Here is a 12,699-nt window from a genome sequence, read left to right as displayed (position 1 = left end):
CTCTAATATAGGAGTTTTGGAAGAAATGAAGGTCATCCAAAAACACTGTGATGAAAATGGGAATAGTTTGATAATGTTTTGATTCTGGGCATGTAAATTAAATTGGGGAAAATGTCCTAACAGATGGTTTGGGGATGCATGTGTTGGTCTGATTTTTTTTTTTCACTTTCTCCTGTATCAAAATGGGTGCTAAAAATAAATTTTGTTTGTTTTAGACTCAGACTCCACAGAAAAGGCTATCACACCCCCTGAAACTGAACCAGCAGGGCCTGGGCAGAAGAACAAAGAAGGTTCTAAGGACAAGAAGCCCACAGCTGATCAGAACAAGCAGAAGGGAAACAAAAAGGATGCCTCAGAGCAGGTGAACTCCCCTGATCGCCGAGGGGCCGAGAAGAATTCCATGCAAAATGGAGGAGACTCCAAAGAAAGCCCCCTGAAGAGGCTGGAGAAGCGACAGTCTTTGGGAGGCTTCTTTAAAGGCCTCGTAGGTGTATTTATTTTTCCCTCCTATCCTTTTGTTTTGATTTATTTCTTCACAAGATTATAAATCTAGGGTTGAAAGAGACTTCAGAAGCCATCTAAATTTTGCATAATTATGTCATAATTTTACAGAAGAGGAAACTGAGGTTCAAGGAAGTTAAATGGCTGGCCCCAAATCACACAGATATAAGTACAGCAAGGGAATAATGAACTGACTTAGAGGTAGAAAATCATGGATTCAAGTTCTTCCTCTTGTACAGACTGGGTGGAGGACTCTGACCAAGACCCTTATCTACTCAGTGCTCTGTATAACTCAAATGTTGCAGAAAATTTGAAACATTCACTGGTAGAGCGAATTTTCCTACAATAAGGAAATCAAAATTCTAGGCCAAAATAAAACCCAAATGACCCCCCAAATCTGTCAGTCATCTTCTAGGGGCAATGTGGGAATGTTCTCCCTCAATACTCTGGCTATTTAAACTATGTAGCTATAGTTTATTTGAAGTCCTAAAAGGCCTTCTAGGTTGATAAAGCTGTGATACATTAGGAAAATTATCTGAACATCAGCTAGAATAAGGATAGAATTTTTTTGTCCCCTATACATTCCATTCTGGAGTGACATTCAAACTCTCTCTCTTCTCCTCACCTCCTTATTCCTTCCCCTTGAAAACCTCTCCATCTTTTTCTGTGGTGTTCTCCTTGATCTTTCATCCAGTGATCTCATCATTCATTCATTTAGTGACCTCTTCACTCCCTCCTCTAGTGACCCTTTTCAGTCAGAGATTCAATGACTTTTATTCTTCCTCTCAATCACTCCCTCATCTAACTTCCTCCCACTTCTGACATCCTCTAGAAAACTATACCAGGTTGTCCCTACAGTATCCAAAAAAAAAGAATACAGTATCCACAAAAAGTTCTTCTCTTTGTAGAAATTACCCAAATCTCAATGATCTCTCCTAACTACTGCTTCCCACCCCTATTCCAATCAGTTGATCTAGCTTGTTACATCCCCACCAACTCCTACTCTCTAGTGATCAGCTATTGTAAGTTATTATTTTGGTGAACAGTAATATACAAATGTGTAACTCCATCTTTGAGATAATGCCTTACCCTGGTAAATGTTTAACAATCAGCTTCCCACCACTACCACTGCCAAAAAAAGGTATATTCCAAAAACTTGTAAGTTTAATTATTAAACTTTTCTCCATTACTTTAGACAATCAACTAAACACTAAACCAAGCCCTTATTTGTGATTTCAAATGTGAAAATGCTCACATTGAAAATTTAACAAGTGGTTCTCCAAGCCAATTCGAGTTGACTCTAGTATACCAGTGGGCCTTAACTAAAAAGAATGATTTCATGGTGGAAATTTCAAGTAAGGGAGAAAAGAACATGGGCTTCAAATGATATCCCATCCAAAATATTAAATCACATTTATGTGGTTTTTATTTTTTTATTTAATTTAATTTAACATTTTCACATTTATTATATTGCACAAGAAAAATCAGATCAAAAAGGAAAAAAAAGGTGAGAAAGAAAAAAAAAAAGCAAGCGAACAACAAAAAAGGTGAATCTATATTGTGATCCATTCAGTCCCCATAGTCCTTACCAGATGCAAATGGCTCTCTCCATCACAAGTCTATTGGAATTGGTCTAAATCAACTTGTTGAAAAGATAGCTTTTATTTTTTAATTCATTTGCTTCACAATTAATCTTTGAGAGCATTTGTGCAGGTTTTTATAATCTCCACTTTACAGATGAGCAACTAAGAGGCTCCATGGATGGAGAGCTGGACCTAGAGTTAGGAAGGCCTTAGTTCAAATGTGTCTTTAAACACTTACTAGGTGTGTGATCCTGGACAACACTTAACCTCTATCTATATGAGCTTCCTTCATCCATAAAATAGAACCTACTCTTCCCTTGGAGTTGTTAGGATCAAATATGAAAATATTTACTTTGCAAGTCTTAAAAGTGCTATATAATTGTTTATTATTATTATTAATTATTATTAGGAAGCTGAGGATTAGAAAAGTTAAAATCCCTGTATATGGACCAGAGTTATTAAATGCTACAGCTGGAATATTCTCCCATGGGTCTAAGTCCTTTCTACTACATGTTGCCCCTACATGAATTTTCCTTTATCCTCCTGAAATAGACAGTTCAATTGCCTTCCGTTACAGAGGACCTGCACACTTGGCTACTCAGTCCCTGGACCAGCACCCCTCCCGTTGAGCACAATGAGGAGTCAGTTCTCTCTCCATAGCCTTCATTTTAAAAATGCAGCCACCCACAGTTTAGCTGGAGCTAGCCCCAATCCAGCCGAGCGTCTGTGTGCCGTGTTGTTCGGAAGCAGCCATAGGGAGACAGTGGCGTGTTGTTCTTGGTTAACAAAAAGCTGGGTTCATTGCTCCGTGTTTGGTTGGGATTATGGGATTAGATACTCCAGGTTCTTCGGAGTTTGGCCACTAATTTATTACATGACCTTGGGGAGATAGAAAGCCACCTGGCCTTTGCTCAGAACTCCTTCTTCCCTTCTTATCTCTAAATTGGTAGAGAGACAGGGGACAGAGAAAATGACACAGTCAGAACTGCCCCAGAGAGGTAACATGGTGCAGTGGAAAAAATGCTATAATTGGAGTCGATAGAGGCCTGGTTTTATAAATTCCAATTCTTCTCACTCACAACCTGTGTGATGATGGGCGAACCACTTAATCTCTGAGAGCCTCAGTATCCTCCTCTTAAAAATGAGAACAATTCCTTTAGTGCTTTACAGTATTATTATGAGGGTCACATGAGATACGGGATGCAAAGTGCTTTAAAAATTTGAAAGAACATGAGTTGTGATAATCACAGATTTCTCACACTGAAATTCTGTGATACTGAGCTTTTAGGGAATATAATATGCTTGAAATTCATGAAAACATCCTAAAAATCTTAATGATAAGACTGAATTATGTAAAAGTGCTTTAAAAACTCAAAATATACTATATCAATATGAGGGATTAATACTGAAGTGCTGCTATATTACACACACACACACACACACACACACACACACAGTGAGAATTTTAATCTGATGATATTAGAGATGAATAGGGCACAAGACAATTTCTAGTGTCCTGATAGGACAGTAATCAAACCAGGAGATGAACGTTCTTCCATCCTTATGGAATTTCCGTGTTATGTTACAGGAAATCCAGAACTGAGGGGTCCTTCATTTTTCCCAAACCAAGAAAATAACAGTAGATTCAGGTAACTGATTATTTCTGATCCCATACCCTGTCATAAAATAATGGGATCTCTGGAAAGAGGAAATGGCAAAGAATTAAAGACACTTCATAGAATAGAAGAGATGCTAAGACATAGAACACAGAATGTCAGATTAGAATAAACCTTAGGATATTGAGGTATTGTTAGAAGTGATCTTTTGATATAAAATATCAAAATATTGACGTAGAACAATGTCAGAGCATAGACTATAAGAATTAGAAAAGAATTCAGAACATATAATATTAAAAGGGAAAGGCCATGAAAATATAGAATAATGGAACTAGAAAAAAAATCTTAGATTATAGAATATTAGAGTTGGAAGGAGTCTTAGGACATGAAATGTTCAACATGTAAGAGACTTTGAATATAGAACAAAGAATGTCAAAGTTTTAAGGTCTTTAAGGTATAAAATATTAGAACTGAGAAGGCCTTTGGGGATCATGTAGTCCAATTCCTTCATTTTAAGGGAAAAAACCTCAAAGCTTAGAAAGGGAAAGTAGCTTCAGCATTATCACAGAGCAAGCTGTGGAACCAGGACTTAAAGTCAATCTTTCAGATTAATGGCAGACTAAAAGAAACTTTCCATTTGTCAAGTATTTCTCTTTTTGACAAGACAAATGTCTCATCAAGCTGCAGTTGTTTTCTCTGAGGAAAGTAGAGTTGAGAAAGCAAATAATATTGCCCTGATCCAAGCAAGAAAGAATGAGAAGTTGGTCTTGCAAACTAGGGAAGCAGCTAAGATGTTCTTGAAATGTCTTCCTTGGAAAATGATTGAGGAGCTAGGTCCCTATGCAGAACAACATGCTTCCTTTTGGAAAACCATGATTGCTCATCCTCCAAAAAGTGTGATTTACCTCTGCAATAAAATAATCAAGCAGTCCTGGGCAATTTAATTGCATTCCCTCGCATCTCATTCAGGCCTCTGACCCCAAACTCCACCCCCCAATTTTACAAGCAAAAATAAACCCTCATTAAACTTTTCTGGGATGTTTCTTAACGATGTTAGCTTCAGGTATCTAGACTTAATAACATGCTTGATTTTCATGTCCTAACTATGAAGTCTAGGTCATGATGTTTAGAATGGCTAAATGTCTGGAGATACCAGTGATCTGGAAGTCTGTTGAAATGGCAGATTAATATTTTCATTTAGGTGTTTCTTGAATTCTTCATGCCAGATGTCCTAAAGGGTAATACAAGAAACCACAAAAGATTGAGATAATTATAACTATATGGACGACTCCATGTATCTTGTCACTGAACAGGAATCCTCATATCCTGATGTATAGAAAAAGTCCTCAACAAAATTTCACAATAGATAAAATTTATTTTGAGTTTGAATCCCAATTCCATCACTTAATAGCTGTGTGAACTTGGGCACAATCTCTTTGACTTTCTTCTTTAAAATGGAGATAATATTTACACTATATCACAGGGTTATTGTAGGGACCAATTGGCATAATATATATTTAGTGACCCCTCTGCGTTCTCTCTCCAACTCAGCATTCACAGATTTGATCCTAGAGAGGTAATTACTCTTATAGTTTCTAGGGTACTTTACGAGTACTAACAAACCCCAAACACTAAACCTACTTTAACAACCAGCCAGACATAATTAGCTAAAAGAAAAAGGTATTTACTAAAATGGCATAGTAAAAACTGTAGCTATAAAACATTCTCCCCCCACAAACCTAAGACTTACACTCCTACAAATACAGAATTGATGGGTACATTGGTAATGGATACACATTAAAAAACACACCTGACTAAAGCAACTTATAATTCTTGTATTGTGGAGTCCAAGTGGGAAGGAAATAAGCTATGAAATATCATTAAACAATTCACCAGGCACTGTGCTAAGCACTTTACAAATATTATCTTATTTGATCCTCACCACAATCCTGAAAATAGGTACTATGATTATCATCCCCATTTTTATAGGTGAGAAAACTGAGGCAGACAGAAGTTAAATGACTTACCTAATGTCACACAACTAGTAAGATGTCACATTTGATTTCAGATCATCCTGACTTCAGGACCAGCATTCTATCCACTGTATCACCTAAATTGCCTCAATAACTAGCATTTATATAATACTTTAAGATTGGCAAAGCACTTGACAAATATTTTCATTTTATCCTAACAACAACCTCAGAAAGCAGGTACTACAATCTTGTTTATTATATATGAAAAACTGAATCAAACAAGTTAAATGACTTGTCCAGAGTCACATAGTAAATGTCTGAGGCAGGAATTGAACTCTGATCTTCTCCACTCCAGGCCCAGCACTCTCTATAGTGTACCTCAATATTCTTTCCTTTCTCATGCTGTCTTTCCAATGATCCTTCAGATATATTTCCATTGCATGAGTTTGCCTTCAATATTTCAGAAATAGCAAGCTTAGTTTTTTGAAAAATCACCAGGGAAGAGACTGATCTATTATCAATGTTAAATTATTCTTTCAATTCAATCAGGGAAACTTTTTTACACTTCGTAAAGGATTGATATTCATCATCATTATTATCATCATATTTCTGTTGTTATTCTTCAGTATACCTGTCTCTAAGTATCCTCTTCTCCCCCTTCCTTCCATTTTTTTTCTTGGTAAATTCTTTATAAGATATTCAATGTTTGGAGCCCCTTTCACCTGAGCCTGGTCTTGAGCTCCAGAAGTTTCCCATCTCTTAATCTAGATTCTTGTCCATCCCATTTCCTGTGATCTATGCTATTTTCTAGATGACAACTATCTAATCTGTCCATCCTACAAAATGCTAATGTACAAATCGTTAAACCTATGTAATGTACACTTTAATAAGGACCTTTTGGAAACAGATGCCTTATTTATCAAAAAGATAATCTTTAAATGTTAGTTTGGCCCTAAGGGAGAAAAAAGAATGGAGAATATGTTTAGTGGAAAGAGAGGCTACTTGCTTCAGCTATGTAACTAATCTAAAAATACATTGCTCTTCTTGGGCCTCCATTTTTGTAAGTCCATTGTCTGTTAACACTTTGGGTTTGGCTTATAAAAACATACCCATTTTGCAGGGGGAGAACTGAGGTCACCTCTGAGAAACTGAATGGCATCATGGAAAATTTGCTGGATTGGGAATAAGGAAGCTTGAGTTTGATTGGGAATTCTGACATTCATTAGTATGTAAACCCAACTTGAATTTCATTTTTTTCATCTGTAAAATGGAGATGCTAATAATGTGTCTACTACCTTACCCCATAAATCTAAAATATGAATTATTATTATTTTGGCAGAACCAATCTGAGATATTTTTGTGACTTTCATCCTTTTATGCCAACATTGCTCTCAGTTGTTTCTCTGGGGTACAGGGCAAACCACCAAGTTCATAAATTCAGAAAGCCTGCTAAGCATCTAGCTCCTGCAGTCATTTAATTGATGTGGGGGTGTTCAGATGTCTGTGTGAACCTCAAGTGACTGGCTTGTTTTTGCAAAGTTGGTGAGATTTAAAATCAGTTAACATTAGTAAGCCACAGGACATTTAGAGGGAAATGTCTTAACTTGCCCAGGGTATAATCAATTAAGTTTGCTAAAGAACAAGAAACAAGCCTATGGAGTAAGTAGACTGAAAGTCAGGAATCCTAAACTTTAGTTTCAGTTCTATCATTAATCTACTATGTTTCCATGACCCAGGCACTTTTCCCTTCCTTATTTCACTTTGCTCATCTGTAAAATTAGACATTTGTATTCCTTCTTTCTTTCCATTCTATGAATCTACATTTTTGATGTTATTGGAGGTTAGGAGTTGGAGTGGTGAATGGAGGGTTTATTTGTCTGTATGGTTTAATTTTAAAGATGGGTTTGCTTAAAAATCAACAGTGGCCAGAGAAGAGTTTACATTATGGTTTTACTCATTTTAACATAAGTCTCTCAGGGGCAGATACTATAGGGAAGTGGAGGTTGGAGGGAATAATGAGATAGAAATCAAGGGATGATTCTTGACAGCATCTGTTAGGTGCCCATTGTCGAGAGAATTACTGAGGGGTAGGGATTGAATAAAAAAAAAAAATCACATTTTCCAAAGACTGAGATAAGAAGGCATTGTAAGGAGGAAATGGATTACTATCATCACCTAAATACTAAGGGCTAGAGACTAGTCCAAATCTCCCCAAAGCTAGGACAAACATATGGATGCTTCTGTCATCCACATGAAAGGAAACCCTCCCTAACCCTTCTAATAGTATCAATACCAGAGGAGATACTATGTAGACCAAACCTTTATTTTACAGATGAGGAAACTGAATCTGTGAAAGGAGAAATGATCCTTAAAATAAAATCCTATGTGGCCTTGGACATGATAGGATTAGAGAGACCTAAGAACCCTTTGAATCTAACTTTCTCCTTTTATAGATTAAGAAAATGAAACCCAGAAAGATTCAGCCAAGATCACACAGGTAGAAAGCATAAGAACTGGGATCGGCCAATCTATAAGCACTTAATAAGCACTCTGTTCCAGGAACTGTGTTAAGTGCTGGCAATACCAAGAGCTGTCCTGATGGAACTTGCATTTTAACAGAGGGAACAACCATATACCTATGTGGGGCATTACAGAAAAATACCCAGAGAGTCAGGAGTTAGGGAGAGTCAGAAGCAGAGCCTGGAGAATCAGAGCAAGGAGGATGAGTCACTTAACCCCATTTGATTCTCAATATATTCTTCAAAATGAGAGCTTAGGAATACATGATTTCAAAAGTGTCTTCCAGTTCCAAATTTTTATAGTTCTATAGAACCTGCTCTCTGTGGATCCAGGGATTAGAATCCAGGAGTAAGTATAACATTAGACAAGTGTTTCTCAATTTCCTCATTTGTAAAATGGGGGGGGGGGGGGGGGAAGGGGATGTTTTTATAAGTGCCATTCATGGAGTGTGATTAGATACCTTTTCAATTCAACTGCCTCCAGACTATGTCTGCTGCCTTTAACTAGGAATGCTGAACACCTGTAGCAAAGAATAATACTTAGAGGAGGAGAAGGGGAAAAGGATCAAGTTAGGGAGAAGAAAAAATATGGCCAACAGACTTTTATGCTAAAGCACGAGGATCAAAATCTATTGTTTTTCAAAATGATTCAGTCTTTTCATATTGTTTTCCAGGGACCAAAACGGATGTCTGATGCAGAAGTGCAAACAGATCCTGTGTCTATTGGCCCAGTTGGGAAATCTAAGTAATAAATACCCACAAAGCTATTGAAGAATCCCTGCTCACAAGTTCTCCCAGAGTCGAGCTGACTTTTCCCTACCCCACTACTCCTCCCTCCTTTCCACCACTGTTGTCATCAATTGAGACCCTTGCCTAAGGATAAAAGCAACAGCTGATGTACATTGAGGTGTATTATTTACATATCTGGTCCATTATTATGCCAATCAATAATTGTAAAGGTCATCCTTAAGCAAAATGTATGTAGTATTGTAACTAAAGAGAGGCCAGTAACGTGGAGGGGTGGGATGAGGGGCCATTATTCTAAATAAGATATGAAGTGATAAAAATGGCAGCCATTGGAAAAAAAAAAAGTCAATTGCATAATACTTAATGTACACTGAGAGGATTAAGATTTTGTAGTCAACAAATGCTTGACCTCAAAACTTGAAATTAAGTATAAAATTGAGATTGTTTCAGAATGCTTTCACAGAGTAAACTAAACAGTCCTAATCTGTTGAAGGTGATGGTATCACCAAGTTTTCAGATTTCTTAGATCTAAAGAAGGAATGATTGAAAGGTTATTTTTCAAATAGGTCCTTGAAAGGTAATGAAAATGAGGAAATGTGTAAAGGCTAAATAGAGAGGACCTGAAATGATTCAGAAAAAATGGGCATTGTTTTTTGTTTTGTTTTGTTTTTCTTTTTCTTTCTTTCTTTTCTTTTTTTTTTCCTGGCACGGTTTGGGGACTTAAAGTGAGGTAACTTTTTTTTTAAGCTGCAAGTATCATAGACCACCAGAGGGAGCCAGGGTCTCCATTCTCAAACACTGTGCTACTAACACAGATTCTGTATCTGCAGTCTTACATTATTAATGTTTTTCAGATGCCTGAGAAGCCTTCATCTGTTTTGTCTGACACTTGTCCAGAGTCTTGTCTGTAATTTCCTAATGAAAAATCTGCATATTATCGAGATTCTGTCTGTTTTACCAAATTCCTTCCTCTAACCCAGCTTAATAAAGTTTACTGAAGATTCAAATACCGTGGTTATTTTTAACACCTGTACAGAACAGCAAATAGCATCATAAGTCTAATACGATGAAATTCAAGGTAGTAGATTATTTACATAATTGTATATACTATGGCTTTTTCTTCTGATTTAATTTTTAAATACTTTTTTCCTTCCGAAGTATCTTTAATTTTGAACTAAAACAGATTTCCCCTATTCATCTCATGTCTAAAATGTCTTTTTTGTCACCCAGAAATTCCCCTCTCCCTATTTCCGTCTCGGTCCTTTCCCTCCCTCACCCCTCTCTAAGCCACTGCTATGAAATAATCATGGGTTATCCTCTCTTAACCCAGGCTAGAGCAGGAAAGTGTCTGCCTGGAAGGCAGATGGAATCTATAAAGTTGGCAAATGACATTTGAAAACTGTGCTCAGAATAGTCGATAAGGGCACGGGTTCTTGTTCTGGTAGGTTACGCAGGTAGAAGGCACGGACTAGGATTGGCCAAATCCCAGGCTTTCAGCTACGTTGGCCCTAGTCCGGGCTTAAAAAAAAAAAAAAAGGAGCCTGGATCCTTTCGCTTAGTGATGGGGCTCGGGGCTTCGAATCTTTCCTCCATCCCCAGAGCTAGTCTGCCACAAGCTGACTTTTCTACATCCCATCGGAATGTTTGTCTTGGCACAAGCCGGGCAAGGAGCTATTAGGGAGAGAGAAGGAAGGGGAGGGAGTAAATCTTGCTTCCATAAGTCTGTTGAAAGAATCAAAGAAGCCGAGGCTACTGACTCCCCAGTTATCTCCGAACATCAGGGGGTTTGCTAAGCAGGCTTTGTTTAGCTGAGGTGGGGGGAGGGGCGCGAGGGGGGCGGGGGTTATTCTGCAAATTGAGAGGAGCAATGGTGTCATTTGCAGGTCTCACCTCTCTAGCTAAAGGGTTTGGATCAGAAAAGAAGAAATAGAGAGTGATTGCAGGTGACCTGCCACGGAGCCACTAATGCGTATGAAATGATGGTTAGTGATGGCAGAGTCCTGACACACGCAGATAATCTACTTTGTTTTTAGATTTGATTGCTGTGTAATCAGGGAGGAAAGTACCAAGGCCATGCCTGAGCCCCCAGAGCCTGAGTTAGTCGGAGAAGGCATTCTACCTTGAAAAGGACCCTTAGCTCCTCCTTCCCTTGGAGAGAATTGCAAACTATCTTTGTTGTATGTGGGTGGGTGGGTGGTGGTGGTTTGTTTCTGGGCAAGCAAAAGTCAGGTTTACTTCTTAGATGGCTTGTTTTTATTTTCTCTTTAAAAGCTGGGGCCGAAGGGAAAAGGGATGTTTTGGGTGTTTGGGATTAGGTTGTTTTTGGTTTTGATGGTGAGATCTTAAATTAAACTTTACCAGAAGAGAGTAAGAACTGCATCACCCATGAGGCAGTTCCCATTCACTGAAGTTTGACAACACAGGTCTTGGAAATAAATAGGAAAACTGGGTTAGAAAGTGGCAATTCAACGTTAGGAGAATACTTTCAAGAGCTGGTTTCAGATCATAGGGACACATTCACCAGAACAATGGAAATTCTCCCCAAATGTGCAACCCTGAAAAAATCTCCCGGGCCAGAATAAGGAGAACAAAATTTTAAGATGGAGAAGAGACTAGAAAGACAAAGATACAAGAAGAGAAACAAGAGGTGGATAGATTGACAAAGAGAGAAAAGAAAAGGAGAAGAATCTGGGAGGTGAACAGAGACTGAGAGATAAGAAGGAGATCAAGAGAAGGAAACAGAGGTAAAGGGAGATAAACATAAATAGAGAAAAAGAGACTCAGTCTGAGATATAGAGAAGATGAAATAAAAAGGCAGAGAGGAAGAAAGCAAATAAGAGAGAGGGGAATAATCAGAAAACGCCACAAAGATGAGATAGAGAGATACACACAGAAAGAGACAGTGAGAGAGACAGAAAAGTAGAGACAGTGAGAGAGAGAAAGACAGATGGAAAGAGAGGCAGCGAGAAACAAGAGATGAGAGAGATTGTGACAAGGAATAGACAAATGCAAAGATAAGAAAATAGAGTAATGCACACACACACAAAAGGTAAGCAAAAAAGATGAAAGTGACAAGAGAGACAAATGCTGGAATAAGAACACAAAGAATAATACAAAAAAGAAAAAAGGTGAGAGTGATAAGAAATAAACAATGTAAAGAGATGAATGAGAAAATAAAGAATAATAATAGACAAAAAGAAAAAAGGTAAGCCAGAGATGAGAAAGTGAGAAGAGACGGATAAATGCAGAGATAAGAACATAACATAAAGAATAATATTTTTTTAAAAAAGAATGGTCAGAGAACACCCAGTATGAGTAAGAAAACAAAGAAAGAAGAGAGGCATGAAGGGGGAGGGGGGAAACAAGGTATCATTTTTACATTGAAGGAAGAATTGTATCTTCTCCAATGTCAGCAAGAAGTAGCCTTTCCAGGGACTGAGCTGAAATGGCCATCATGACCTAAAAATTGCTCTTTCCAACTGACAGTGATTTATTGACTGCTCTCTATAAAAGAACTCATTCAACAGTTAAGTTGTTTTGAGCTCCGCTGCCATGTGTTCTCCTCATTACAAGGTTAGCATCTTTTAAGGGGGATCTGGACGTTAAAATAAAAAAAAAAAATTAAGTGAATTTCTTGTCAAGTTCTGTGATGCATACTGGGCTTTGTTTTATTTGGTTTTGTTTTTACCTCTTCCTTATACTTTAAACAAATTATCCAGATATGAAAACACACATTAAATGAATTGTTCTCCTTTGAAAA

The 12,699-nt window shown here is 37.7% G+C and overlaps 1 protein-coding gene across 1 annotated transcript in view; it reads left to right on the top strand.

Moving 5' to 3' along the window:
* Positions 1-9,946, top strand: part of BCAS1 (brain enriched myelin associated protein 1) — a 144,018-nt gene extending 134,072 nt beyond the window's left edge. The window contains exons 13-14 of the mRNA XM_051976615.1: positions 216-484; positions 8,867-9,946. Coding sequence (XP_051832575.1) covers positions 216-484; positions 8,867-8,941 — 344 coding nt within the window. The 3' untranslated portion in view covers positions 8,942-9,946. The remainder of the gene's footprint in view (positions 1-215; positions 485-8,866) is intronic.
* The last annotated feature ends 2,753 nt before the right edge of the window (positions 9,947-12,699 follow it).

The sequence above is a fragment of the Antechinus flavipes genome, chromosome 2, assembly GCF_016432865.1.
Source record: "Antechinus flavipes isolate AdamAnt ecotype Samford, QLD, Australia chromosome 2, AdamAnt_v2, whole genome shotgun sequence".
Lineage (NCBI taxonomy): Eukaryota > Metazoa > Chordata > Mammalia > Dasyuromorphia > Dasyuridae > Antechinus > Antechinus flavipes.
Note: the sequence above shows the minus strand (reverse complement) of the source record. Positions and strands in the feature narration are given on the sequence as shown.